Raw genomic sequence first — 27,985 nt, forward strand, 5'->3', positions numbered from 1 at the left:
CGAGGGGCGGGATCCACTGTAGAGTCTTAGCGGAGGGGGGCGTGGTCTGAGGCGGAGGGGCGGGGCTTGTACCGGAAGCGCGGGGGCTGCGGGGCCGGTAACGGAGTCCCGTGAACTTGAACTCGGGGCCGCCCCAAAATGCCCCTTTAAGACCCAAAAATCCGCTTTTTGAGACCCTCCAAAACCACTTCTGAGCCCCAAAAGGCCCCTTTGAGACCCCAGAACCCCCTTTTGACACCCAGAACACCCCGAGACCCCCAAATCCCCTTTGGGACGAAAAGTCGTTTTCTTGTGACTCCAAACCCCCCTTTTTGTCACCCCAGAAATCCCCTTTTTGAGACCCCCAAAACCCCTTTTTTGTGACCCAAAAAATCCCTTTGTGAGACCTCCAAAACCCCCCCTTTTGAGACCCCCAAAGCCCCTTTTTGTGACCAAAAAAATCCCTTTTTTGTGACCCAAACCCCCCCTTTGTGAGACCCCAAAAAACCCCATTTTTGAGACCCCAAACCCCCTTTTTGTGACCCAAAAAACCCCCTTTTTGTGACCCCCCCAAAACCCCCTTTTTGTGACCCAAAAAATGCCCTTTTTGAGACCCAAAACCCCCCTTTGTGAGACCCCCAAAAATCCCCTTTTCGAGACCCAACCCCCCCCTTTTTGTGACCAAAAAATCCTCTTTTTGAGACCCCAAAAACTCCTTTTCATGACCCAAAAAATCCCCTTTTTGAGACCCCAAAACCCCTTTTTGAGACCCAAAAAAACCCCTTTTTTGTGACCCAAAAGCCCCTTTTTGTGACCCAAAAGTCTCCTTTTTGAGACCACAAAACCCCCTTTTTGTGACCCAAAAAATGCCCTTTTTGAGACCCAAAACCCCTCATTTTTGTGACCCAAACCCCCCCTTTGTGAGACCCCCAAAAATCCCCTGTGACCAAAAAATCCTCTTTTTGAGACCCCAAAACCCCCTTTTTGTGACCAAAACCCCCCTTTGTGAGACCCCCAAAAAACCCCCTTTTTGTGACCAAAACCCCCCTTTGTGAGACCCAAAAAACCCCCTTTTTGTGACCCAAAAAAATGTCCTTTTTGAGACCCCCAAAAATCCCCTTTTTGTGACCCAAAATATCCCCTTTTTGAGACCCCCCAAAACCCCTTTTTGTGACCCAAAAAATCCCCTTTTTGAGACCATAAAACCCCCTTTTTGTGACCACAAAACCCCTTTTGTGACCCAAAAAATGCCCCTTTGTGAGGACCCCCAAAATCCCCTTTTTATGACCCAAACCCCTCCTTTTTGAGCCCCCAAACCCCCTTTTTGTGACCAAAAAAATCCCCTTTTCCCCCCCAAGACGTTCACTAAAGATTTTACCTTTTTTCCCTTTATTTTGACTTTATTTTTGAACCTTTTCACCCCGAACGGGGCGCAGACCGGAGGCACTTGACACGTTGGCAAACGGGGGGGTGCGCCGGGCTCGTTAATGCATTAATTACATTAATTAATTGGGGGGGGGCTGGAGTCAGTGTTTAAAAATCTCCATTATTTTGAGTTGGGGGGGGTGCTTTTTTTTTTATTTTTTATTATTTTTTTATACAATTAATAAGTTTGTATAAATATTTACAACGTTCTCCAGCCCGGGGGGGCCTGTGAAAGGCACCGGGTGTCATTTAAGGCCTTGGAATGGGGGGGGGACACTTTAGGGACACTTTGGGGACACTTTGGGGACATTGGAACTCACCCCCCCCCCCCCCCCCCCCATATTATTTGGACCCCCCCTTGTCCCCATGGTGCCAACACCCCAGTGTCCCCCCCCCCCAGCACCCAATTTTGGGGTGTTTTTCCAGTTTTCCTCCCGTTTTTGGGGGTGAAAAAAATACCTGAGGTCACCTCATGTTTTTTTTTTGGGGGGGGGGGGGACAAAACACCCAATTAACATTAATTAGCAAATCGCTTCCTGCAGTCATTGATTTTCCCTTGAAAAGCTTTAAAATTGGGATATATGGGTGAGATTAGCGATTGATTGGGGGGGGGGAACCCCCCAAATCACGTTTTCTATATAATATATTAATACAAAAATTCTGAGGGAGAGAAAAGGAGGAAGAAAAGCAATTTGGGGGGGGGGGTTCAACCACCTCCCGACCCCCCCGGGACCAAACTGGTGATTTGGGGGGGGGGGATTTGTGACCAAAAGTGCAACGTTTAACCCCCCCCAAAAATATATTTCTCTATAAAATCCTCTGTGTTTTGTGACCCGAGCGGGACGCGCCGCACGTTTTTGGGGGGGTTTCCCCCCATCCCGCTGCCAACACGGTGCGTTTTTAACCAAAACGGCGCTTTTTGGACGGCGGGTTCGGCGCGGCGGACGCTTTTTGGGGGGGGGACGCACCGGTTTTTGCCGCGTTTCTCCTCAAAATGAGGTTAATCGAGGAGCGAGGGCTCGGCCGGGCGGATGATGGTCGGGCGGGTGGGGGCGGCCGGGGGTCTCCTGCTGGGGGGGCAAGAGGGATGCGGTAAATAACGAGGTGGCCCATTGTGGGGGGCCCCCCCTGCCCCCCGAATCCCCCGGTGCTGGTCCTTACCTGGGCACGCCGGGCGGGATGCCGGGGGGGACGCGCGCCGGGCGCGACGGGATCTGCGGCGGGGCCGAGAAGGGGTCGGGGGCGGCGGCGGCGAAGACGTTTTGGGGTCCGGGGCGCGAGGGGATGGGGGGCGCGGAGAAGGGGGACGGCCCCCCCGCCGGGATGGGGAGGAGGGGGGGGCCCGGCGTGGGGCCCCGAACCGCCGGCGGCCGCCCCGGGGGGAGGATGATGGAGGGAGCTCTGCGCTGCGGGGGGGGGCTGCGGAGAGACCGAGAAATCGGTGAGCGCGGCCCCTAAAACGCCCCACGTTCAATCGTCGTGGCGGGGAGAGACCCCCAGGTTGTGGGTCAAATGCAGCGCTAAACCCGGCCCTAAAGCTGGCCCTGAACCCCGGCCCTAAACCCGGTCCTAAACCCAGCCCTAAAGCCCGGCCCTAAAGCCCGGCCCTAAAGCCCGGCTCTAAACCCGGTCCTAAAGCCCGGCCCTAAGCCCGGCCCTAAACCCGGTCCTAAAGCCCGGCTCTAAACCCGGTCCTGAACCCCGGCCCTAAACCCAGCCACAAAGCCCGGCCCTAAAGCCCAGCCCTAAACCCGGCCCTAAAGCACGGCCCTAAAGCCCGGCCCTAAGCCCGGCCCTAAAGCCCAGCCCTAAAGCCCAGCCCTGAACCCTGGCCCTAAACCTGGCCCTAAAGCCCGGCCCTGAACCTCATTGACGTGGTGTCAACACCATGGGATGTGGTGCCAATGCCGTGGGATGTGGTGGCAACGCTACGGGATGTGGTGGCAACGCTACGGGATGTGGTGTGAATGCCATGGTGTCAACGCTATGGGTTGTGGTGTCAGTGCTGTGGTGTCAATGCCATGGGACATGGTGTCAGTGCTGTGGTGTCAATGCCGTGGGACATGGTGTCAATGCTGTGGTGTCAATGCCGTGGGATGTGGTGACAATGTCATGGTGTCAATGCCTTGGTGTCAACCCTATGGTGTCAACCCTATGGTGTCAATGCCATGGGATGTGGTGTCAATGCCGTGGTGTCAATGACGTGGGATGTGGTGTCAATGACGTGGGATGTGGTGTCAATGCCATGGTGTCAACCCTATGGTGTCACTGCCGTGGGATGTGGTGTCAGTGCCGTGGTGTCAATGCTGTGGTGTCAGTGCCGTGGGATGTGGTGTCAATGCCATGGTGTCAATGCCATGGTGTCAATGCCATGGTGTCAATGTCATGGTGTCAATGCCATGGTGTCAATGCCATGGTGTCAATGTCATGGTGTCAATGCCATGGTGTCAATGCCATGGTGTCAACCCTATGGTGTCAATGCCATGGGACATGGTGTCAATGCCTTGGTGTCAATGCCTTGGTGTCAATGCCTTGGTGTCAATGCCTTGGTGTCAACCTATGGTGTCAACGCCGTGGGATGTGGTGTCAACGCCATGGTGTCAACGCCATGGTGTCAATGCCTTGGTGTCAACCTGTGGTGTCAATGCCTTGGTGTCAATGCATTGGTGTCAATGCCTTGGTGTCAATGCCTTGGTGTCAATGCCATGGGATGCAGTGACAACGCCTTGGTGTCAATGCCTTGGTGTCAATGCCTTGGTGTCAACCTATGGTGTCAATGCCATGGGATGTGGTGACAACGCCTTGGTGTCAATGCCTTGGTGTCAATGCCTTGGTGTCAATGCCTTGGTGTCAATGCCTTGGTGTCAATGCTGTGGGATGTGGTGACAATGCCATGGTGTCAATGCGGTGTCACTGGGTTTCCCGGCGCGTGTACCTGTGTGGGCCGCTGGGCTGCAGCCAGGTGTCGTCCACGGGCGGCGGCACCGGCGTGGTGACGGTGCTGGTGCTGATGTCCCCGATGATGCTCAGCGCCTCCTTGAGCGCGTGGTACATGCGCAGCATCTCGTCGCGCCGCTGCGCCTGCTCCGCCGACTCCTCCATCAGGCTGCTCTGGTCGGCCGACGAGTACAGGTAGGCCAGGAGCTCCGAGTGGATGAAGTCCTTGGTCTGAAAATGCGAGAAAAGGGAGTTTTGAGACAAGAAATCGCGAACGAAACGCGAATACAGGGGGTGGTTTTGGACCCCTCAACTCAGGGCTCAAAATGGCGCCAGAGTCACCTCAGGGATCAAAATGGCGCCAGAGTCACCTCAGGGATCAAAATGGCACCAAAATCACCTCAGGGTCAAAATGGCATCAAAATCACCTCAGGGCTCAAAATGGCGCCAGAGTCACCTCAGGGATCAAAATGGCACCAGAATCGCCTCAGGGATCAAAATGGCACCAGAATCACCTCAGGGATCAAAATGGCGCCAGAATCACCTCAGGGATCAACATGGCGCCAGAGTCGCCTCAGAGATCAAAATGGCGCCAGAATCACCTCAGGGCTCCAAATGGTGCCAGAGTCACCTCAGGGATCAAAATGGCGCCAGAATCGCCTCAGGGCTCCAAATGGCGCCAGAATCACCTCAGGGATCAAAATGGCGCCAGAATCACCTCAGGGATCAAAATGGCACCAGAGTCACCTCAGGGCTCAACATGGCGCCAGAAGGCAGCACCGCGAGCGGCTCCGACGCCGTGGCCGTGCCGCGGCACTCACGTTGTTGATCATGAGGTGCATGATGGTCTTTGGCATGAGGTCCCGGATGGACTTGTTGATGATGGCCACGTAGGAGTCCACCAGGTTGCGGATGGTCTCCACCTGGCGCTCCAGCTGCGGGTCCATGGAGAAGGTGTTCTCCTGCGCCCCGTCCTCGTTCTCCGTCTGCGCGGGGAGAGCGGACGCTGATTCCACCAAATCGGGCAAATCCGGGCGAAACGCGCCGTTCCGCCCGCGCGCCCTGCGCCCCTTCCCGCCCCGCGGCTGGGGGTGGGCTTGGTGGTTGAAATACGGCTTATCTTTTAGAGATAGAGCTTATCTTTTAGAGATAGAGCTTATCCTTTAGAAACAGAGCTTCTCCTTTTGAAATAGAGCTTATCCTTTAGAAATAGAGCTTATCCTTGAGAAATGGAGCTTATCTTTGAGAAATGGAGCTTATCTTTGAGAAATGGAGCTTATATTTTTGAAATAGAGCTTATCCTTGAGAAATGGAGCTTATCTTTGAGAAATGGAGCTTATATTTTTGAAATAGAGCTTATCCTTGAGAAATGGAGCTTATCTTTGAGAAATGGAGCTTATCTTTAAGAAATAGAGCTTATCTTTAAGAAATAGAGCTTATATTTTTGAAATAGAGCTTATCCTTGAGAAATGGAGCTTATCTTTAAGAAATAGAGCTTATCTTTGAGAAATAGAGCTTATCTTTGAGAAATAGAGCTTATCTTTGAGAAATAGAGCTTATCTTTGAGAAATAGAGCTTATCTTTGAGAAATAGAGCTTATCCTTTTGAAATAGGGCTTATCCTTTTGAAATAGGGCTTATCCTTGAGAAATAGAGCTTATCTTTTTGAAATGGAGCTTATGTTTTAGAGATAGAGCTTATCATTTTGAAACAGAGCTTATCTTTTAGAAATAGAGCTTATCCTTGAGAAATGGACCTTATCTTTTTGAAATGGAGCTTATATTTAAGAAATAGAGCTTATCCTTTTGAAATAGAGCTTATCCTTTTGAAATAGAGCTTATCCTTTTGAAACGGAGCTTATCATTTTGAAATGGAGCTTATCATTTTGAAACGGAGCTTATCTTTTTGAAATTGAGCTTATCATTTTGAAACAGAGCTTATCTTTGAGAAACAGAGCTTATCCTTTTGAAATAGAGCTTATCTTTGAGCTCGGGGGCGTCTGGGCCACCTTAGGGGGGTCTGGGCTATCCCGGGGGGGTCTGGGCCAGCTCAGGGGGGTCTGGGCCAGCCCGGGGGGGTCTGGGCCAGCTCAGGGGGGTCTGGGCTATCCCGGGGGGGCCTGGGCACCTGGTCCTTCTCGGGGTAGACGCCGGCGCGCAGGAAGGAGGCCTTCCAGCTGTCCACGTCCTCCTGCGAGTCGCACGCCAGCTCGATCTGCCGCAGGTCCTTGTACACGTTCCTGGGGGGCAACCACACCTCTGGGGACACTTTGGGGACATAACCCGCCCCCCATGATGATTTGGACCCCCCCAAACCCCCCCCCGGTGGCTCCATCGTGTCCCCGCGCTGCCAACACCCCAGTGTCCCCACCCCCATCACCCACTTTTTGGGGCGTTTTCCTCCCCGTTTTAGGGGTGAAAAATATACCTGATGTCACCTTGCGGGGGGGACACAACACCTAATTAATGTTAATTAGCAAATGGCTTCCCGCAGTCCCATCAGTTTTAAATGTTGTGGTCAATATGCCCTCGAAAAGCGTTAAAATTGGAATCTGGGTGATTGATTTGGGGGGAAAACGCCCCAAAATGGTGAAGTTTTGGATGTAATATATTAATAGGAAAGTTCTGAGGGGTTGAAGAGGATGAAAAGTGACTTGGGGGGGTTCAACCACCTCCCCGCGCCCCCCGGGACAAAAACTGGGGACATGGGGGGGAATTTCTGACCAAAAGTGCAACGTTTAACCCCCAAAATATCTTTATATATAAAATCTTTTGTAGTTTGTGATGCGGGGGGGGGAAATAGGGGTAAACCCCCCCAAAATGGAACCTCTGCTCCGTGTTGAAGATGGCGAAGACGTGTTTGTTGGACATGAAACCCTTTTCCACGTCCCGGATCTTCAAGTTATCCAGAGGCAACATGTATTTCTTCTCCTTTTCCTGGAAAAAAGGGGAGAAAAGGTGGTAATGAAGGGTAATTAATGGTAATTAGTCAGTTGGTAATGAACGGAGCGGCCTCCGAGGCGCCATTGGAATCACAGAACCAACTTTTGGCATCGCGGAATTTCAGTAAAACCGCCTGAAATTGATAAAATAATGTCCCGAAATTACATGAAACTTCTGTGAGCGGCCAAAAATGTCCCAGTTTAGGGGTGTTTAGGCTCAACTTAGGGGTGTCTAGCCCCAGTTTAAGTGTTTAGGCCCAGCTTAGGGGTGTTTAGGCCTAGCTATGGGGTGTTCAGTCCCAGTTTAGGGGTGATTAGGCCCAGTTTAAGGGTATTTAATCCCATCTTAGGGATGTCTAGCCCCAGTTTAAGAGTGTTTAGTCCCAGTTTAAGGGTGTTTAGGGCCAGCTATGAGGTGTTCAGTCCCAGCTTAGGGGTGTCTAGTCCCAGTTTAAGAGTGTTTGGTCCCAGTTTAAGGGTGTCTAATCCCAGTTTAAGGGTGTCTAGGGCCAGCTATGGGGTGTCTTAGGCCCAGCTCAGGGGTGATTAGGCCCAGTTTAAGGGTGTTTAGTCCCAGCTTAGGGGTGTCTAGCCCCAGTTTAAGAGTGTTTAGGCCCAGCTACGGAGTGTCTTAGGCCCATCTTAGGGGTGATTAGGCCCAGTTTAAGGGTGTTTCATCCCAATTTAGGGGTGTCTAGTCCCAGTTTATCAGTACTTACACAATCACAGGGAGGAATTGCCGGGGCGGGGCGGGGGGGACACAAAGCCCCCCCCACTAATTAACCCCGGGCGCTAATTCCAACCCCCTAACCCCAGGATTTTCTCAGCCAAAGCCCAGAAACGGCAGAAACCCCCCAAAACTCCAAGTTGTGGTTCCCCCCAAACAAATGTCATCGTGTCCCCCCCCCAAATGTCATTGTCCCCCCCCCCAAAATTCACGTACCTCCTCATCCTTGTACCAGGACAAGGACTCGGCCGTGAGCACGAACCAATACTCCTTGGAGCCGCCCTTCATGATGCTGATGTTGTTGATGGTCAACCAGCCCCTGCGGATCACCTGGGGGGGCCAAGAACACAGGTAGGGGGCACAGGGGGGAGGAAGAGGAGGTTGAAGGCTCCTGTCACCACCAAAAGCCAAGAAAACACCCCAAAAACCCATCAGGATCCCCGCCACGACAGCCCTAAAATCCCGCCCGTTTGCCCCAAAAAGCAGCTCCTCGCCCCCCCGGCCGGAACTCGCGTGCGACACGAAGCGGCGAAGCCAAAGACGGGGTGAAAAAGCAGCGTTTTGGTGACAAAGCGTGAGATGGGGGGGGGAAGGTTCTAAACCAGCCCCCGGGGGGGTTATTGGTGGCGCCGGAGCCCCAAAATCCATCCCGGTGCCCCCAAAACGGCGTCGGGGTCGCCAAGGACACGGGGGACGATTCTGGGGGTGTCACCAGAAAGGTCCCGCCGGGAAACGCCAAAAATGGCCAAAAGGCGCCTAAAACGGGGCTGGAATCGCTCTTAAAATCGAGTTTAGATAATCCCAGGACTAAGGGGCAGAACAGGATAGTCTCGAGTCTAGATAATCCCGGGACTAATGGGCAGAACGGCATAGTCTCAAATTTAGATAATCCCGGGACTAAGGCTAGAACGGGATAGTCTCGAGTTTAGATAATCCCAGGACTAAGGGGCAGAACGGGATAGTCTCGAGTTTAGATAATCCCAGGACTAAGGGGCAGAACGGGATAGCCTCGAGTTTAGATAATCCCGAGACTAAGGGGCAGAACGGGATAGCCTGGAGTTTAGATAATCCCGGGACTAAGGGGCAGAACGGGATAGCCTCGAGTTTAGATAATCCCGGGACTAAGGGGCAGAACGGGATAGCCTCGAGTTTAGATAATCCCGGGACTAAGGGGCAGAACGGGATAGCCTGGAGTTTAGATAATCCCGGGACTAAGGGGCAGAACGGGATAGTCTCTAGTTTAGATAATTCCAGGACTAAGGGCAGAACGGGATAGTCTCGAGTTTAGATAATCCCCGGACTAAGGGGCAGAACGGGATAGTCTCGAGTTTAGATAATCCCGGGACTAAGGGGCAGAACGGGATAGCCTCGAGTTTAGATAATCCCGGGACTAAGGGGCAGAACGGGATAGCCTGGAGTTTAGATAATCCCGGGACTAAGGGGCAGAATGGGATAGTCTCTAGTTTAGATAATCCCAGGACTAAAGGCAGAACGGGATAGTCTCGAGTTTAGATAATCCCGAGACTAAGGGGCAGAATGGGATAGTCTCGAGTTTAGATAATCCCGGGACTAAGGGGCAGAACAGGATAGTCTCGAGTTTGGATAATCCCGGGACTAAAGGGCAGAACAGGAGCAAATCGGCTCCGCCAGCCCCTGGTTAATATCATTTTTGAGACAAATTTAATCCAATTTAAGGTATTTTTAATCCATTTTATAGCGTTCCAGCCCAAACGCGCCCTTTTCCGTCGCCACCGGGCTCGTTAACGCTCGGCTTTAACGACCTTAAAACGTCGCTTTCGACCCAAAGGATCCGCCGTTTTTTTGGGGGTGTCTCCCCATCACCCCGGGGACCCCAAAACCAATGGATTTAGACCCAAAAAGCAGCCGGTGGGTTTAGGGCGAGTCCCAGTGAAACCAGCCCCCCCAGGTCCCGCTTTGCAGGGTTAGTTCCACCACACGGGTTAATAACGGGGGGAAAGGGGCAATTTGGGGGCGTATTAAACCACCCGGTGCCGGCGAATCCGTCGCGGGGTTTTGTCGCGGCTGGAAAATGCACCAAACTCCCTGGTTTTGGGTGAGATTGGCTTGAAATAGCAAAATTGAGGCGAAAACCGCGACAAAACCCGCGTTCGAGGCGGTTTAACGGCTCCGGGTTGGCGGCGAGGGGAAGGAAGGAGCCCTGAAATCTGTTTGTATTTGTTGGTTTTTAGGCCTCGGTTTGCCATAAAAATCAAAATAAGCCGAGTTTAAGCCTGGTTTTAAATGGACAAAGGGAGGGATGGGAGCCAGGAGGCTCCGGCGGGCGCCGCGATGAGTTTTGGGGCATTTTGGGGAGATTTTAAGGACCAAAATACCCGTATTTAGGGCGTGAGGACGGAATGATGGTCCGTGGTGTGCGGTGGCCAGAAAAAGCCCAAATTTCCTGTATTTCGCCCCGTAAAAAGAAAAGGAGGAGGGAAACCAGCTCCTGTGATGTGGGACCGTGGGATGGACGTTAATTATCTTAATTAACCCATAATTACCAGATCTCCGCCTTCCCCGGCACGGCTGCGCAGCCGGCGATGGCCGAGCGGCCCTGCCCAGAAATCCCGTGGCAAACCAGCTTTTTGGGGCATTTTCTTGACGTTTGGGGAAAATTGAGGAGTCGCAAAGAAAACTGAACGTGGAGAGCTGGGAAATGGGGAATTCCAATTGAATTTAGACCCAAAAACGTCGTTTTTAGGGCAAAAACCACCTTTGGCTGCTGCGAAAACGCGGGGTGAGGCCATAATGTTTGGCCTAAATAGTTGGCCTTTGGCTTCCCCATAAAACTGGTTTTTAGGCTGAATTAAGCGCTGACTCTCCCCACAACCTCCCAATGAGGTTTTGGCCGTGGGGACGGGATTTCTGCCCCCAAACGAGGGATTTCTGCCCCCAAATGAGGGATTTCTGGCCCCAAACGAGGGTTCCGTGGAACTTAATGAGCGGAATGGATTCTGCCAAGCGCCAAAGGTGGATTTTTGGGTGGGAAATGGTGTTTTCTGGCAGGGCCGCGTCCATCGGCGGGTGGTGGCGGCGACGGCGCGAATCACACTCTGCGGTACTTACCAGGATCTCACCCTTTAGGTGCGGGAAGTTAAGGGGGAAATGAAGGGGAAATGAAAGGGAAATGAAAGGGAAATGAAAGGGAAATGAAAGGGAAATGAAAGGGAAATGAAAGGGAAATGAAAGGGAAATGAAAGGGAAATGAAAGGGAAATGAAAGGAGAAGGGGAAGCGGAACGGGAGAGCGAAGGGGGAACAGGAGCGGTGGGAGGGAAGCACAAAAACGGTGGGAAAACAGCAAAAGAGAAACGGTACATGCGATTAATGATCGTTGCAGTGTTAATGGTTCATTACGTCTTCATTGCCGCCGCATGCACCGGACGCGCCGCGGCCCCCGCCGCCCCCCGCCGCCCCACGGGGAGCAATGGGGCGCCATGGGGGGGTCGGGCCGAGCCGTTTGGCCACAATCTGCTGAGTTTGGGTGAGTTCCTGAAGAGCAAACGCCCCGTTTTTCCCTCCCCAAGCCCCGTTAAATGTCCCTTAATGAAGGATTTGGTGGATCCATGTAATTCCTGATCTTAGATGAGTTTCTGAACAGCAAACGCCCCATTTTTCCCTCTCCAACCCCCATTAAATGTCCCTTAATGAAGGATTTGGTGGATCCACTCAAACCCCAATTTTAGCTGAGTTTCTGAAGAGCAAACGCCCCGTTTTTCCTTCTCCAACCCCAATAAAATCTCTCTCAATAAAGTATTTAGTGGATCCATGTAATTCCTGATTTCAGATGAGTTTCTGAAGAGCAAACGCCCCGTTTTTCCTTCTCCAACCCCAATAAAATCTCTCTCAATAAACTAATGAGCAGATCCATGTAATTCCTGATCTTAGATGAGTTTCTGAACAGCAAACGCCCCGTTTTTCCCTCTCCAACCCCAACAAAATCTCTCCCAACAAACTAATGAGCGGATCCCCGTAACTCCCGGTTTCCGTGGCGCTCCTGACGCGCGCCCGCTCCTTCCCGCGCCCGCGTACCTGGTTGGGGACGGCCCGTTTCTTGTTGGTCTGCGTGTTCCTCTGCTGGGCGCTGCGAAGAGGAGCAAAGGGGGAGAAACGGCGTTTTGGGCGCCGTCCGACCACCCGCGGCGCGTCCCGACGCGCGAGCGGCCGAGCCAGCGCAGGCGCCAAGCGGAGCAGCAGCGGGAGCCGGTCCCAGGGGCCGCGGCCAAGGATCCCGAGCGCCGAAGCCCCAGGGATGAACTGCGGGGCGTCCGGCCCGAGCGGCGCCCGCGCGCAACAACTACCTGTCTCTCCTGAGCAAGGCAGGGGCCGCGGCCGCGGGCGTTAGGCGGGAGCGGGAACAAAACGCAGGAAAACAGTCAGAATTAACGGCGGGGGGCGGCCGACAAGCACAAACGGGCAAGTCGCTCTCTGCTCGTCCCCCGGCACAAGTTAATCTCGGCCCAAGTTAATCTCTGCTCGTCCCCCGGCCCAAGTCGCTCTCTGCTCGTCCCCCGGCACAAGTTAATCCCGGCCCAAGTTAATCTCTGCTCGTCCCCCGGCCCAAGTCGCTCTCTGCTCGTCCCCTGGCACAAGTTAATACCGGCCCAAGTTAATCTCTGCTCGTCCCCCGGCCCAAGTCGCTCTCTGCTCGTCCCCCGGCACAAGTTAATCCCGGCCCAAGTTAATCTCTGCTCAACCCCTGGTCCAAGTTAATCTCTGCTCATCCCCTGGCCCAAGTTAATCTCTGCTCATCCCCTGGCCCAAGTTAATCTCTGCTCGTCCTCTGGACCAAGTCGCTCTCTGCTCGTTCCCCGGCACAAGTTAATCCCGGCCCAAGTTAATCTCTGCTCGTCCCCTGGCCCAAGTTAATCTCTGCTCATCCCCTGGACCAAGTTAATCTCTGCTCATCCCCCGGCCCAAGTTAATCTCTGCTCGTCCCCTGGACCAAGTTAATCTCTGCTCGTCCCCTGGACCAAGTCGCTCTCTGCTCGTCCCCCGGCACAAGTTAATCCCGGCCCAAGTTAATCTCTGCTTGTCCCCTGGCCCAAGTTAATCTCTGCTCGTCCCTCGGCCCAAGTTAATGTCTGCTCGTCCCCCGGCCCAAGTCAATCTCTGCTCGTCCCCCGGCCCGGCTCTGTGGGTCCTCCCGAACCCCCCGGATGTGGGCTGAGCCCGAGCTGGGCGGCTCAGGTTTAGGCCGGGCCTAGGGGAGCCCCGGGGCCGCGGGGCGGGGCTGGAGGCGCGAGCGACGCGCTGTACCCACCCGCTGGCCACGTGCTGCTCAGTGCAACAGCTGGGACGGGTCCCGGAGTCCCCAGGAAAAGGGAGCGACGGCGCCCACGAGAGACCAGCGGAGAGAGCGGGGAGGAAGGGAGGGGGAGGAAGGGAGGGGGAGGAAGGGAGGGGGAGGAAGGGAGGGGGAGGAAGGGAGGGGGAGGAAGAGAGGAGGAGGAAGGGGGGAAAGAGGAAGGGGGGAAAGAGGAAGGGGGGAAAGAGGAAGGGGGGAAAGAGGAAGGGGGGAAAGAGGAAGGGGGGAAGAGGAAGGGGGGAAAGAGGAAGGGGGGAAAGAGGAAGGGGGGAAAGAGGAAGGGGGGAAAGAGGAAGGGGGGAAAGAGGAAGGGGGGAAAGAGGAAGGGGGGAAAGAGGAAGGGGGGAAAGAGGAAAAGGAAGGGGGGAAAGAGGAAAAGGAAGGGGGGAAAGAGGAAAAGGAAGGGGGGAAAGAGGAAAAGGAAGGGGGGAAAGAGGAAAAGGAAGGGGGGAAAGAGGAAAAGGAAGGGGGGAAAGAGGAAAAGGAAGGGGGGAAAGAGGAAAAGGAAGAATAAAAGAAAAACCAAAGGAAAAGGGGGAAAAAGGGGGGAAGAGAAAGGAGAAAAAGGAAAACAACAAAGAAAAGAGAGAGCAGCCAATCCCGACCGGGAGGATCAGGAGGATCAGGAGGATCAGGAGGATCAGGAGGATCAGGCGGCCGCCGTGCCGCGCAGGCGCCCGGTGACCTCGTGCCCAGTGACCTGGTGCTGCGCGGGCGCCCGGTGACCCAGTGCCTGGTGACCCAGTGCCGCGCGGGGCGCCCGGTGACCCGGTGCCCGGTGACCCGGTGCTGCTTGGGCACCCGGGTGACCCCGTGCCCGGTGACTCGGTGCCACGCGGGCACCCCGTGACCCGGTGCGCGGTGGCCGCGCGGCGGTGGCTTCGGCCCCGGCGGCGCGGTGACTCACTTGGCGAAGCCGATGAAATCCTCGTGGTTGGTGTTGATGTACGAGAGCTCGATGTCGATCAGCAGCAGGATCTGGGACAGCGGCACGTTGTGTCACCACGGGCACCAGCTGGCCCCAGGGCCACCAACTATCCCCAGAGCCACCAACTGCAGCCCCAGGGCCACCACGTGTCCCCAGAGCCACCCAACTGTCCCCAGGGCCACCAAGTGTGTCCCAGAGCCACCACGTGTCCCCAGAGCCACCAACTGTGTCCCCAGAGCCACCAACTGTAGCCCCAGAGCCCACCAACTGCAGCCCCAGAGCCACCACATGTCCCCATTTGTCCCTGGTTTGTCCTCATTTTGTCCCCATTTGTCCTTGTTTTCTCCTCATTTTTTGCCTCGTTTTGTCCCTATTTTGTCCCCGTTTTATCCTCATTGTGTCCCTGCTTTGTCCCCATTTTATCCTCGTTTTGTCCCCATTGTGCCCTTGTTTTGTCCTTGGTTTTGTCCCCGTTTTAATCCTCATTGTGCCCCCATTTTTGTCCCCATTTTATCCTCATTGTGTCCCCGGTTTTGTCCCCATTGTGTCCCGCTGTGCCCACCTGGTCCTTGGTCTTGCCCTCGCGCTCCCGGATGTGCGTGGTTGACGATTTCTCTCCGTCTCCTCCCGGAGCCGGGGGTAGGAACCGAGCTACGGACACACGGAAAGGGGCCGGAGCCCGGCTGCTCGGGGACCCGGACAGACGGACGGACAGACGGACGGACAGGGGGACAGATGGGATGGATGGGGGGACAGGGGGATGGTCTGAGGGGACAGATGGACGGACAGGGGGGACAGACGGACGGACAGGGGGACAGATGGGATGGACATTGGGACAGACGGGATGGACAGAGGGAACAGACAGACGGTCCCGGGGGGGGACACACGGATGGGGGGGAACACACGGACGGGGGGGGGGGACACACGGACGGGGGGGGGACACACACACGGACGGGGGGGGGGGACACACACACGGACGGGAGGGGGGGACACACGGACGGGGAGGGGGGGACACACGGACGGGGAGGGGGGGACACACGGACGGGGAGGGGGGACACCGGACGGGGAGGGGGGGACACACGGACGGGGAGGGGGGGACACAACTGTGGAGAAGGAGAGGAAGAGAGGAGGAAGGGGGGAAGGAAGGGGGAAGGAAGGGGGAAGGAAGGGGAAGGAAGGGGGAAGGAAGGGGGAAGGAAGGGGGAAGGAAGGGGGAAGGAAGGGGGAAGGAAGGGGGAAGGAAGGGGGAAGGAAGGGGGAAGGAAGGGGGAAGGAAGGGGGAAGGAAGGGGGAAGGAAGGGGGAAGGAAGGGGGAAGGAAGGGGGAAGGAAGGGGGAAGGAAGGGGGAAGGAGGAAGGGGGAAGGAGGTTTCCCAGTTTCTGGGTCAATTTTCCCGGTTCCCCGCATGCAGCAAAGCGGTTTAACCCCCGATTTGCCGCGACCCCCACGCGGAGCGCGGCAGCGGCGCGCCAGGGCGGTACCTTACTGGTGCACTGCCTAACGGTATTAATTAGCTCCTGGATAACGAGGTCGACGCACTTGAGACAGGGCTCCTTCAGCTTCACCACCTGCTTCTTCACAATGGCCTCGAACGCCAAGTCTGGGGTGAAGAGCCCGGTCCTGGGGAACCGCGGAGAACATCATCGGCGCCGGAGAACGGACGGACGCCACCGGCGCCGCGGAACGGACGCCATTGGCACCGCGGAACGGACGCCATCGGTGCCGGAAGCAGTAACATGGGAAGAGGAGGAAAAGGAGGGGAAAGGGGAAAGGAGAAGGGGAAGGGGACGGGGAAAGGAGAAGGGGACGGGGAAAGGAGAAGGGGAAGGGGAAAGGAGAAGGGGAAGGGGAAAGGAGAAGGGGAAGGGGAAAGGAGAAGGAGAAGGGGAAAGGAGAAGGGGAAGGGGAAAGGAGAAGGGGAAGGGGAAAGGAGAAGGGGAAGGGGAAAGGAGAAGGGGAAGGGGAAAGGAGAAGGGGAAGGGGAAAGGAGAAGGGGAAGGGGAAAGGAGAAGGGGAAGGGGAAAGGAGAAGGGGAAGGGGAAAGGAGAAGGGGAAGGGGAAAGGAGAAGGGGAAGGGGAAAGGAGAAGGGGAAGGGGAAAGGAGAAGGGGAAGGGGAAAGGAGAAGAGGAAGGGGAAAGGAGAAGGGGAAGGGGAAGGGAGAAGGGGAAGGGGAAAGGAGAAGGGGAAGGGGAAGGGGAAAGAGAAGGGGAAGGGGAAGGGGCAGGGGAAGGGGAAGGGGAAGGGGAAGGGGAAGGGGAAGGGGAAAGAGAAGGGGAAGGGGAAAGAGAAGGGGAAGGGGAAAGAGAAGGGGAAGGGGAAAGAGAAGGGGAAGGGGAAAGAAGAAGGGGGAAAGGGGGAGGAGAAGGGGGAAAGGGGGAGGAGAAGGGGGAAAGGGGGAGGAGGAAGGGGGGAAAAGGGGGCATTCCCTCTAAACAGCCAAAATGTGGGCATTTCCAGCCCCAAACCAGCCATTTTTGGCAAGGAACATTCCATTCCCAGCCCCAAAATGGCCATTTCCAGCCCCAAAAGGGCCGTTCCCAGCCCCAAAAGGGCCGGTTCGCTCTCCCACGCTCACCTGACGCCGTGGATGTTTTTGATCGCGTAGCTGATTTCCCGCCTCAAATCCTTCTCGTCGAACTCCATCTGAGCAGCAAAACAAAACCACAATTCATTGGTTTTTAGCCGTATTTCCACGGCCACTTCCGGCTGCCGCGTCCCCCCCGTTTCGCGCCACCTCGCAGGCCGGTTCCGTGACCCATCTCAGTTTTATTGACCCCAAATCTCAATATTTGAGGCGTATCCTGGTTGCGAATCCTCTTCCCGCTCGCCGCGTTCACACCAGAGGTCGTCACCACCCACAAATTAAACCCCCTCATAAAACCGGCTCTAATCAAACAGCCCCTCCTTGTGCAAACACTCGCGGCGCCGGGAACGAAACGGGGAGTTGATACTGGGCCAAACTGGGCCAAACTGGGTTGCGGGGGTGTTTTCACCTTCACGAGCTCAAAGGGAAACCTCTCGTGGAAAATGCGGTTGATCCTGGCGCCCCCCGAGAGCTCCAGCGTGTCCACTTGGTCTCCGGAACCTTCGATTCGCTTCTCAAAGTCGACGCCGAACTGCTGAACCATCCTGGGTTGGGGGGGGGGTGGGAAAACGGGCTGAAACGGGCCATTTTTGGGCGGGGAAAGGGCCCAAACGGGCCGTTTTTGGGCGGGGAAAGGGCCGAAACGGATCATTTTGGGGCCAGGAAAGGGCCGAAACGGGCCGTTTTTGGGCGGGGGAAAGGGCCGAAACGGGCCGTTTTTGGGCGGGGAAAGGGCCGAAACGGGCCGTTTTGGGGCGGGGAAAGGGCCGAAACGGGCCGTTTTTGGGCGGGGAAAGGGCCGAAACGGGCCGTTTTTGGGCGGGGAGAGGGCCGAAACGGGCCGTTTTTGGGCCGGGAAAGGGCCGAAACGGGCCGTTTTTGGTCCGGGAAAGGGCCGAAACGGGCCGTTTTGGGGCGGAGAAAGGGCCGAAACGGGCCGTTTTGGGGCCGGGAAAGGGCCGAAACGGGCCGTTTTTGGGGCGGGGAAAGGGCCGAAACGGACCGTTTTTAGGCCGGGGAAAGGGCCGAAACGGGCCGTTTTTGGCGGGGAAAGGACCGAAACGGGCCGTTTTTGGGCCGAGAAAGGGGAAGGGCGGCCGGCGGGGGGGACGCACTGTAGCAGAGCTTTGGTTTTGCGCGTGGGGTCGTCGGGGCGGAAGTTCTTGTACTCCTCCACCTCCTTCTCCAGGGACAGCAGCTGGCTCTGCAGTTTGCTGCGCAGCGACGGCAGCGTCTCCCGGATGTGGTTGGTGAGTTGCTGCCGAAGGGGTTAAATTCGGGGCGGTTGAGACCCCCCCGTCGGCGGCGGCGCCGCGGGGAGCGGGTCGGGGCGCAGCGCACCTGGTTGAGCACCTTCTGGAGGTGCGGGGTGCCCATGCGGTCGGCCATGTGCCGGTACGCGGGGTGCGAGAGGAAGAACTTCCTCTCGGCCGCCAGCGCCGCGCGGATGTCCTTCTTGCCGTCGATGTCCTTCTGGCTGCGGTTCACCACGCCGATGTAGCCTGGGGGGCGGGGGTTCAATTGGGGACGGGGGGGGAAAGGGGGGATGGGGGGTGAAGGGGGGATGGGGGGTGAAGGGGGGATGGGGGGTGAAGGGGGGATGGGGGGTGAAGGGGGGATGGGGGGTGAAGGGGGGATGGGAGGTAAATAGGAGATGGGGGGTTAAAGAGGGGATGGGGGGTTAAAGAGGGGACAGGGGGGGTAAAGTGGGGGTAGGGGGTTAAATTGGGGACAAGGGTTAAATTGGGGACAAGGGTTAAAGTGGGGACAGGGGGGTAAATCGGGGATGGGGGGTTAAAGCGGGGATGGGGGTTAAAGCGGGGATGGGGGTTAAAGGGGGTACAGGGGGTAAAGTGGGGATAGGGGTTAAAGGGGGTACAGGGGGTAAATCGGGGATGGGGGGTTAAATTGGGGATAGGGGGTTAAATTGGGGATAGGGGGTTAAAGCAGGGATAGGGGGTTAAAGTGGGGAAAAGGGGGGTAAATTGGGGATGGGGGCTTAAAGCAGGGATGGGGGTAAAGGGGGGACAGGGGTAAGGGGGGGACAGGGGGTTAAATTCGGGATAGGGGGTTAAAGGGGGGACGGGGGTTTAAATTGGGGACGGGGAGTAAATCAGGGATGGGGGGTAAATCGGGGATGGGGGACGTAAAGTGGGGATGGGGGGGTAAAGCGGAGATGGAGGTTAAAGTGGGGATGGGGGGGTAAATTTGGGACGGGGGTTAAATTGGGGATGGGGGGGTTAATGAAGGGACAGGGGGTTAAAGTGGAGATGGAGGTTAAATTGGGGATGGGGGTAAAGTGGGGATGGGGGTTAAAGCGGGGCCGGGGGGGGTTAAAGCGGGGCCGGGGGGGGTTAAAGCGGGGCCGGGGGGGGGTTAAAGCGGGGCCGGGGGGGGTTAAAGCGGGGCCGGGGGGGGTTAAAGCAGGGACAGGGGGTTAAAGTGGGGACAGGGGGTTAAAGCGGAGATGGAGATTAAATTGGGGATGAGGGTAAAGTGGGGATGGGGGGTAAAGCGGGGTCCGGGGGGGGTAAAGTGGGGTCCGGGGGGGGTTAAAGCGGGGTCCGGGGGGGGTTTAAAGCGGGGTCCGGGGGGGGTTAAAGCGGGGTCCGCGGGGGGTTAAAGCGGGGTCCGGGGGGGGTTAAAGCGGGGTCCAGGGGGGTGTCCCCGTGGCCGCACCTCGGCGCAGGGGCAGCAGCTTGTTCTCCAGCACGTCCCTGGCGTCCGTGCCCTCGTCCATCAGGTCCAGCTTGGTGATGACGCCGATGGTGCGCAGGCCTGCGAACAGGGACCGTTAGCGGGCAAACCGGGCACCGGCTAACGGGGCAAACCGGGCACCGGCTAACGGGGCAAACCGGGGACCCGTAATGTCACAAACCGGGGACCCGTCAATGTCACAAACCGGGCACCGGCTAACGGGGCAAACCGGGGACCCGTTAATGTCACAAACCGGGGACCCGCCAGATTTACCTCAGGGATCAAAATGGCGCCAAAACCACCTCAGGTTTCAATGTGGCGCCAAAGTCACCTCAGGGTCAAAATGGCGCCAAAATCACCTCAGGGATCAAAATGGCGCCAGAATCACCTCAGGGCTCAACATGGCGCCAAAGTCACATCAGGGCTCAACATGGCACCAGAATCACCTCAGGGTCAAAATGGCGCCAGAATCACCTCAGGGCTCCAAATGGCACCAGAATCACCTCAGGGTCAAAATGGCACCAAAATCACCTCAGCGATCAAAATGGCGCCAGAATCACCTCAGGGATCAAAATGGCGCCAGAATCACCTCAGGGTCAAAATGGCGCCAAAACCACCTCAGGATTCAATGTGACGCCAGAATCACCTGAGGGCTCAAAATGGTGCCAGAATCACCTCAGGGTCAAAATGGCGCCAGAATCACCTCAGGGCTCAACATGGCGCCAGAATCACCTCAGGGTCAAAATGGCGCCAGAATCACCTCAGGGATCAAAATGGCGCCAAAATCACCTCAGGGCCCAAAATGGCGCCAAAACCACCTCAGGATTCAATGTGACGCCAGAATCACCTGAGGGCTCAAAATGGTGCCAGAATCACCTCAGGGCCCAACATGGCGCCAGAATCACCTCAGGGATCAAAATGGCGCCAAAATCGCCTCAGGGATCAAAATGGCGCCAGAATCACCTCAGGGATCAAAATGGCACCAGAATCACCTCAGGGATCAAAATGGCGCCAGAATCACCTCAGGGATCAAAATGGCACCAGGGTCACCTGAGGGCCCAAACGGCGGCGGGATCACCTCGGCAGGCGGCCCCGCGGCTCTCACCTTGAGGATCAACCTCTTTGGCCATCTTGAGCGCGTCCGAGTTGGCCAGGTCCATGTTGGCGGGCGTGACGGCGAGGATCAGGCTGCTCTCCCTGCTGATGAACTGCAGGATCATGTCCTTGATCTGGTACTCGATGTCCTGCGGCTGGGTCCCCCACCGGCACTTTGGTGATCCCCGGGAGATCGATCAGGGTCAAGTTCAGCACTGAAACGACACAGATCGCCCCGTTTTTCGGGGTTGAGGGGTCGGCGTTGGGGTCTCTGAGTCTTATAGGTGGATTCCGTAAGGTTTAATGGCCTCTCTACGGCAAAATTAAGATGGATTTGCCCCCAGAGCCTGCGGCAAAGTGATCAATTAACGTCACAAACAAGGGATCGATTAACGTCACAAATGAAGGATTGATTTGCTCACGAACATCCATTGGCCACACAAATGAGGGATCGAATCATTGGACAAATGAGGCATCGATTCGCTCACAAACGAGGGATCGATTCCCCACACAAACAAGGGATCGATTCGCTCACAAACAAGGGATCGGTTCGCTCACAAACATCCATTTTCCACACAAACCAGGGATCGACCCCACACACAAACCAGGGATCAATTCGCCCCACAAACGAGGGATCGAGTCCCCACACAAACGAGGGATCGATTCGCTCACAAACATCTATTGGCCACACAAACAAGGGATCAATTCCCCACACAAACATCCATTTTCCACGCAAACGAGGGATCGATTTGCTCACAAACGAAGGATCGAGTCCCCACACAAACGAGGGATCGAGTCCCCACACAAACGAGGGATCGACTCCCACACAAACATCCATTTTCCACACAAATGAGGGACTGATTCGCTCACAAACGAGGGATCGATTCCCCACACAAATGAGGGATCAATTCGCTCACAAACATCTATTGGCCACACAAATGAGGGATCAATTCACCACACAAACATTCATTTTCCACACAAACGAGGGATCGACTCCCCACACAAACGAGGGATCGACTCTCCACACAAACATCTATTTTCCACACAAACGAGAGATTGATTTGCTCACGAAAAAGGGATCGACTCCCCACACAAACGAGGGATCGACTCCCCACACACGTCGGGCCTCACAGCTGGATTTACCTGGAGATCCATCGCAAGGTTCAACGGCCTCTCTGGAGGCAAAACCACAGCTGGATTCACCCCCGGAGCCCCCGACCAACCAGCTAAAGGCACAAATCCACCATTTGCTTTTAGGACGCTAAAACCCAAATAAAAGCACCGATTTTGCCCATTTTAACGCACCATGCGGTGAGTAGACGCGCAGGTTGATGGGCACGGGGGAGATGCCCTTGTTGGTGCCCGTCACCCGGTCGGTCTCCGCTTCGATCTCCTGCCGCACTTCATCGAAATCCGTGAACTTCTTGGATTTGCAGTGCAAAAACTCAGCGTATTCTGGGGGAAAAAGGGGGGAAAAATGATTAACGCGTCAAGAAAAAGACGTTCCAACAGGAGCCGCGCGGGACGAGGTTCGGCGGTAACACCTCCGCGTGTTCCGGTGGAGGGAAGAGAAACAGGCGTTAAAATCGGGAATATTTGTCTTCATCAGTGAGATTTCATGAGGATCCTTTAATGACCAGGTGACCCACACGGTGGCCAAAAGGGACCTGGGGGGACTAATGGCCGGGAAGCTCAACATGAGCCACCAATGTGGCCAAGAAGGCCAATGGTGTCCTGTCCTGGATCCAAAATGGCGTAGTCGGCAGGATAAGGGCAGTGATGCTCCCCTTGTGCTCTGCATTGGGGAGGCCACACCTGGAGTGTTGTGGGCAGTTCTGGGCCCCCCAGGTCAGGAAAGAGATTGAAGTGCTGGAGCGGGTCCAAAGAGCAACAAGACTGGGGAAGGATTGAACACAAGCCCCACGGGGAGAGGCTGAGGGAGCTGGGCTTGTTTAGGCTGGACAAGAGGCTTAGAGGTGAGCTCAGCACTCTCTAGAACCACCTGAAGGGAAGTCAAAGCCAGGGGGGGATTGGGCTCTTCTCCCAGGTTCTTCGCAATAGGACAAGGGGGGCTTAAACTTGAATTTAGGCTGGAGATTAGGAAGCAATTCTTCACAGAGAGAGTGGTCAGGCATTGGAATGGCTGCCCAGGGAGGTGCTGGACTCACCGGCCCTGGAGGGTTTTAAACTAAGACTGGACTTAGTGCCATGATCTAGTGAACGGGCTGGAGTTGGACCAAGGGTTGGACTTGACCTCTGAGGGCTCTTCCAGCCCAGTCCGTTCTGGGATTTGGTGTGAAAATCCCGCGTTTTGGTAAAGAGAAGAGGAATAAACAGGAATGTTTGGCCACCGGGTTGTTTTTAAGCCATTTTAGGCCGCGATTTGGGGCTGGTGCAACCGCGGGGCGGGGAAATACCGGCCCAGCCCTGGTGTTTCCACCCCTACCGGTTCCAGGTTTATCACCCCACGTTGTTTCGCAACCGTGCGGGTACCAAAACCATTTAATGACTCGATAACGTTGGGAAAAGCGAGTGTCCGTGTGTCCCGCCGGCGGAACTGAGTCACGGCGCGACGCCGACGCGCGGTATTACCTGTATTTTATGTATTTGCGTGCAGAAAATGGGCCTAAATAACCCAAATCGCGCATCCCCGTGTGGGGAAAATTCACCCCAAATTAGCAAACCCACGAGATTTTCAACACCCCAGTAATTTAATGTATTTTTGGGGGAGGAAACGACAATAACGAGCCGGATTTTGCAGCAAAATGCAGCTTGGAAAGCACGGAACAGTCGGCCCGGTGTCGCGCGGGCTCGTTAGGCCATAAACCTCATTAAATCGATCTCGTTAATGAGGTTAAGCTCGTTACCTGTCTTGGAGAAGATGAGCTGCAGGATAAGGGGCCGTCGGGTGACAATTCCGGAGCCTCGGGGCAGGAAATCCCTGCAGGGAATTAAAAACAGACATTTATCGATGCAATTAAATCAATTAACACCATGGAGTCGATCACCCTGATATTTAAACGTGGAAAAGATGCTCCTGCGAACATTCTCCCCAAATTTGACGGTTTCCCCCCGTTTCTCAGGTCCCCGAGGTGTCAAATCAATGAGGTTCCTCCCAAGGAGCCTTTTTGGGGGGATTTTCCCATCACCCGCACCCAAAACGGGCAGAAATTGGGTGGATTCACCCCAAAACCTCTGGGCGCAACAACGTCACCGTTAAACACCACGTGAGGATCGAGGAGCCAACCGCAAACATGGGACCGAGGAGGTGACTCCAATAGAAAGGTGAGGATGACGATGATGACGATGATGATGATGATTGATGATGATGATGATGATTTAATCCTCTCCCCCCCCCCGGAAATGCGTTTCCTGCCCAACCGGGAGGATGAGTCGGTGGAGGAAGCGCCGGGATGGCCGGGATCCGGTTGTGGTTTCACTCTGACGGGGTTGAGATGTTTGGGGAACGATGTCGGCTCCTCCCCGAGCAAATAAAAGAGGGGACACCCCCCCCCGCCATGGGGACGGGACACGCGTCACCGGGTCATTGTCACCCAACTGCGCCGGGTCATTGTCACCCAATCGGGAAGCGCTGTCACCCCATCTGGGATCTGTGGTGTCTTGTCTGTCACCACTGTCACCTCATACTGTACCGGTGTCACCTCATCTGGTACCTGTGTCACCTTGTACTTTACCTGTATCACCCCATCTGATACCTGTGTCACCTTTTCTGTCCCCATGTCACCTCGTCTGGTACCAGTGTCACCCCATCTGATACCTGTGTCACCTTGTTGCACCCCCATCACCCCATCTGGTACCAGTGTCACCCCATCTGGTACCAGTGTCACCTCATCCTGTACCCATGTTACCCCATCTGGTACCGGTGTCACTTCGTCCTGTACCTGTGTCACCCTTTCTGTCCCCAGGTCACCCCATCTGGTACCTGTGTCACCTTGTTGCACCCTCATCACCCCATCTGGTACCAGTGTCACCTCATCTGGTACCGGTGTCACCCCAACTGGTACCTGTGTCACCTTGTCCTGTACCAGTGTCACCCCAACTGCTACCTGTGTCACCTCATCTGGTACCTGTGTCACCCCAACTGGTACCTGTGTCACCCCAACTGCTACCTGTGTCACCTCATCTGGTACCTGTGTCACCCCAACTGGTACCTGTGTCACCTTGTCCTGTACCAGTGTCACCCCAACTGCTACCAGTGTCACCTTGTCCTGTACCAGTGTTGCCTCGTCCTGTACCCGTGTCACCCCGTCCAGCACCCCTGTCACCCCACCTGTCACCCCATCACCTTTTCCGTCCCCGCGTCACCCCACAGCGCCCAGCGGGTGTTTGTCACCCCCTCCACTCCTCATTCCGCACCCAGCTTGGCCAAAACCCCCGTTTCTAACAGCAAAGCGCTTGTGAACACACGAGGGCGGCTCCATCTCCCGCATCATCCAACACCAGGAACTTCAGCTCCTCAAGAGCCAAAGGTCGCAGGAACATCCGTCCCCGCAGACGAGGTGACGATCGCCGGTTGTCCCTCCCTGTCACCACACGTTTTACCGCACGTTTGTCCCTAAAATCCAGCCAAAACACCCCCAAAACCCCACAAAAATGTCACCTCGTCCTGCTTGTCCCCCCACTCAGTTTCACACCCTAAATCCGGGAAAAAAGACACAAAAACCCCGTCTCAAAGAGGCTTAAACACAATCTTAAGACCGGCTTAAACACCCCACTCTGCCTTAGGCCGGAAGTCCTGATTTGTGGCCTAAACGTTGCGTTTTCACCCCATTTTTGGGGTTTTGAGGCTCTTTCCAGCGCCCGTTTCAGGCGGGGAAAGGGTGTCTCGCCCCAAATTCCGCCACTGGGGTTAGTCCCGGCTTTACGAGGTTAGTCCCAGCTTTATGGGCTTAGTCCTGGCTTTACGGGGTTAGTCCCAGCTTTATGGGGTTAGTCTCGGCTTTACGGGCTTAGTCCCGGCTTTATTCCCCATCCCATAAAGCCCCATTGAGGTCACATCCCTCGGCCGCGGTGACAACAGCCCCATTGTCACCACGCGGCCTTCAAACCCAGCTCACAACGTCCCTTTTCCGCAGCGTTTTCTACCCCCTTCGAGCCAAAAATCGACTTTTCCCGACGGCGACACCGATTCCGACCCCAAAAATCCATTTATATTTCAATCAATTAATTAAAATCCCAGCGTTTTCGCGCAAATGAGCCAATTCGGGGCGATTCACCCCAAACTACCGCGTTACAACGCTCACCTATACCCCTCATTATGGCATTTCCAAACACACCCCTCCAACCGGGACACCAAGATTCCTCATTACCGGGACCAGGGGGGTTGTTTTGAACTGTTAATTATGATTTTTAACTGCAATTTTTAATTACCAGCCACAATTACTTCCACCGATAGAACAGCCAGCGATGGATATCGACCTCCAGGGGGGAGAAAACAGGGTGAAAATCAAACAATAACGAGCACAACGGGGCGGAAAACTCGTTTTTCACCCATTAAAGCCTCAAGGGTCAGAAAACAACCCACCTGAGCTGCTTTTTGGGGGGGACGCGAAGGTTCGGGTCCCAATTCCGGAGCCAAAAGGAGAAGTCGCGGAGGGTTTTGAAATATTGGCGGCGCTGGGGGCGGAATGGGCTCCGTCCCCCCCCCGTTATCGGGGTGTTGGAGGTGGTGCCAACGCGCTGGTGACACCGGGGGGGGGTGTTGGTGTTATCAGCCCCGCAACAGGAGCGCTGGGTGTTTGGGGTGGTGTTGAGTTGTATGATTGTTTTGGGTGGAAAAAACCCTCAGGGTCATCAAGACCAACCATTTAAGTCACCAAGAAGCTGCTCTGTCCCCCCCCGCCCCGCTCCAGCGCCGCCTGTTCAACCCCCCACAGCCCTTTGGGGACCCCCCCCCCCCAGTTTCCACCCTCAAGCTCCATCCCCCCGCGCCGAACCCGCTGTCACTGCGCCGGTAACACAAGCGGGACGCTGGGAGGCCGGTGTGTGTCTCACCTTCCCGGTTCCATCCCCGCAGCTCCGGTCCCGCCGCCCGGGAGTGGCTGCGGGACCCCCCGTCCCGCACCTGCCACGGCCGCGCATCCCGCTGCGCGTATTCACAAAGCCCGCTACGCCAGCGCCGTGCGCGCCCGCAGCCCGCGCTTACGCCGCTGGCGTAAAGGGCCGCCGGTGACCCGCTGAGAGCCGGCGCGGCGCTTTACGCCAAGTGCGTAAGGCACGGCGGGGGCCAGGGGGAACGCGGCGCCGGGGCGCTCCGCACTTTGCGTAGCGGCGGCCGCGGGGCGCTCAGCCGCGCCCTACGCCGGCGGGATTCACGAAGCGCGTTTACGGCAGCGGGGCAGCGGCGCAGCGGCCGGCGGGGCAGCGGCGGCACCGTCGTCACCGGACGCGCCCGCCCCTCCCCTCCCCGCGTCTCCCACTCACCGGCCCACGAAGTTCTCCAGCACCGAGCTCTTCCCCGCGCTCTGCCCGCCCACCACGGCGATCTGCGGCAGGTCGAGGTGGCAGCTCTGCCCGATGGAGCTGAAGGCGTCCTGCAGCTTGTTCACCAGCGGGATCAGCTCCTCCATGCCCCGGTTCCCCATGGCGGCGGGGAGGGGGGGCTGCGGTCCCGCTCTCCCGGCGGCGGCTCCTCCTCAAAGGGCCCGCGGCGGCGGCGACCAAACTTCCCCTCCGAGTCTCCTCATCCGGCACAGGCGACACCCCCGGGGCGCCGCCGCTCGGCCGGGCCCGCCCCGCTTGCCCGCAGCCCGCGCGGCCATTGGCCGGACGGGCTGTCAATCAGAGGAACGAGCGGCGCTGTCAATCAGCGGGGAGGGCGGGAGTGGGGAGACACGCCTCCTCTCTGCCGTCCCATTGGGCGCCCGCCGCGCCGATCATTCTTGCCAGCCAATGGGAGGGGGAAGTGTCCAGTCAGCTGAGGCGGCGCTGGTGTGGCCACGCCCCGCGACATGGCTCCTGACATTTCATTGGCAGCGTCGACCGCCGCTCGGGAAAACTGGCCAATCACTGCACGGAAGAGACCGAAGCGTTAACCCTCCTCCCCCAACCCGTCCTCCCTTTCATTGGACAGCGCGCCTGCCACTCACCAGCTGGACCAACCCAGCCGGAGCTGAGAGGCGGAGGGAAGCCGGACAAAACCCTCTCGCCATTCGCTAAGCCAGCTGTCAATCAACAAATCCTGACAGATGGTTGGCTGCTTAACTCTGCGCCCGCCCTCCCAGTGACCGTAGAACCCCGTGTGAACGCGCACTCCCCACGGCGAAGCCGCGCTGCCCCCCCTCCCCAAACCCCCCGGGGGACCCCCAGCCATGGCGGTCACTT

General features: G+C 56.5%; 1 protein-coding gene across 1 annotated transcript; it reads right to left on the bottom strand.

Moving 5' to 3' along the window:
* Positions 1–1,405: 1,405 nt before the first annotated feature.
* On the bottom strand, positions 1,406–27,375 carry DNM2 (dynamin 2). The gene is given in 23 exon segments (XM_080361382.1): positions 1,406–2,474; positions 2,566–2,823; positions 4,340–4,572; positions 5,163–5,327; positions 6,468–6,579; positions 7,167–7,276; positions 8,225–8,338; positions 11,096–11,107; positions 12,061–12,112; positions 14,244–14,314; positions 14,827–14,874; positions 14,877–14,915; positions 15,746–15,884; positions 16,841–16,908; positions 17,259–17,394; positions 17,965–18,107; positions 18,191–18,351; positions 19,529–19,627; positions 20,652–20,799; positions 20,801–20,856; positions 21,947–22,096; positions 23,509–23,582; positions 27,086–27,375. Coding segments are annotated over 23 exon segments (2,619 nt in total). The 5' UTR covers positions 27,247–27,375; the 3' UTR covers positions 1,406–2,404.
* Between the last annotated feature and the right edge of the window lie 610 nt (positions 27,376–27,985).

The sequence above is a fragment of the Nesoenas mayeri genome (assembly GCF_963082525.1).
Source record: "Nesoenas mayeri genome assembly, chromosome: 31".
Taxonomy (NCBI): Eukaryota; Metazoa; Chordata; class Aves; order Columbiformes; family Columbidae; genus Nesoenas; species Nesoenas mayeri.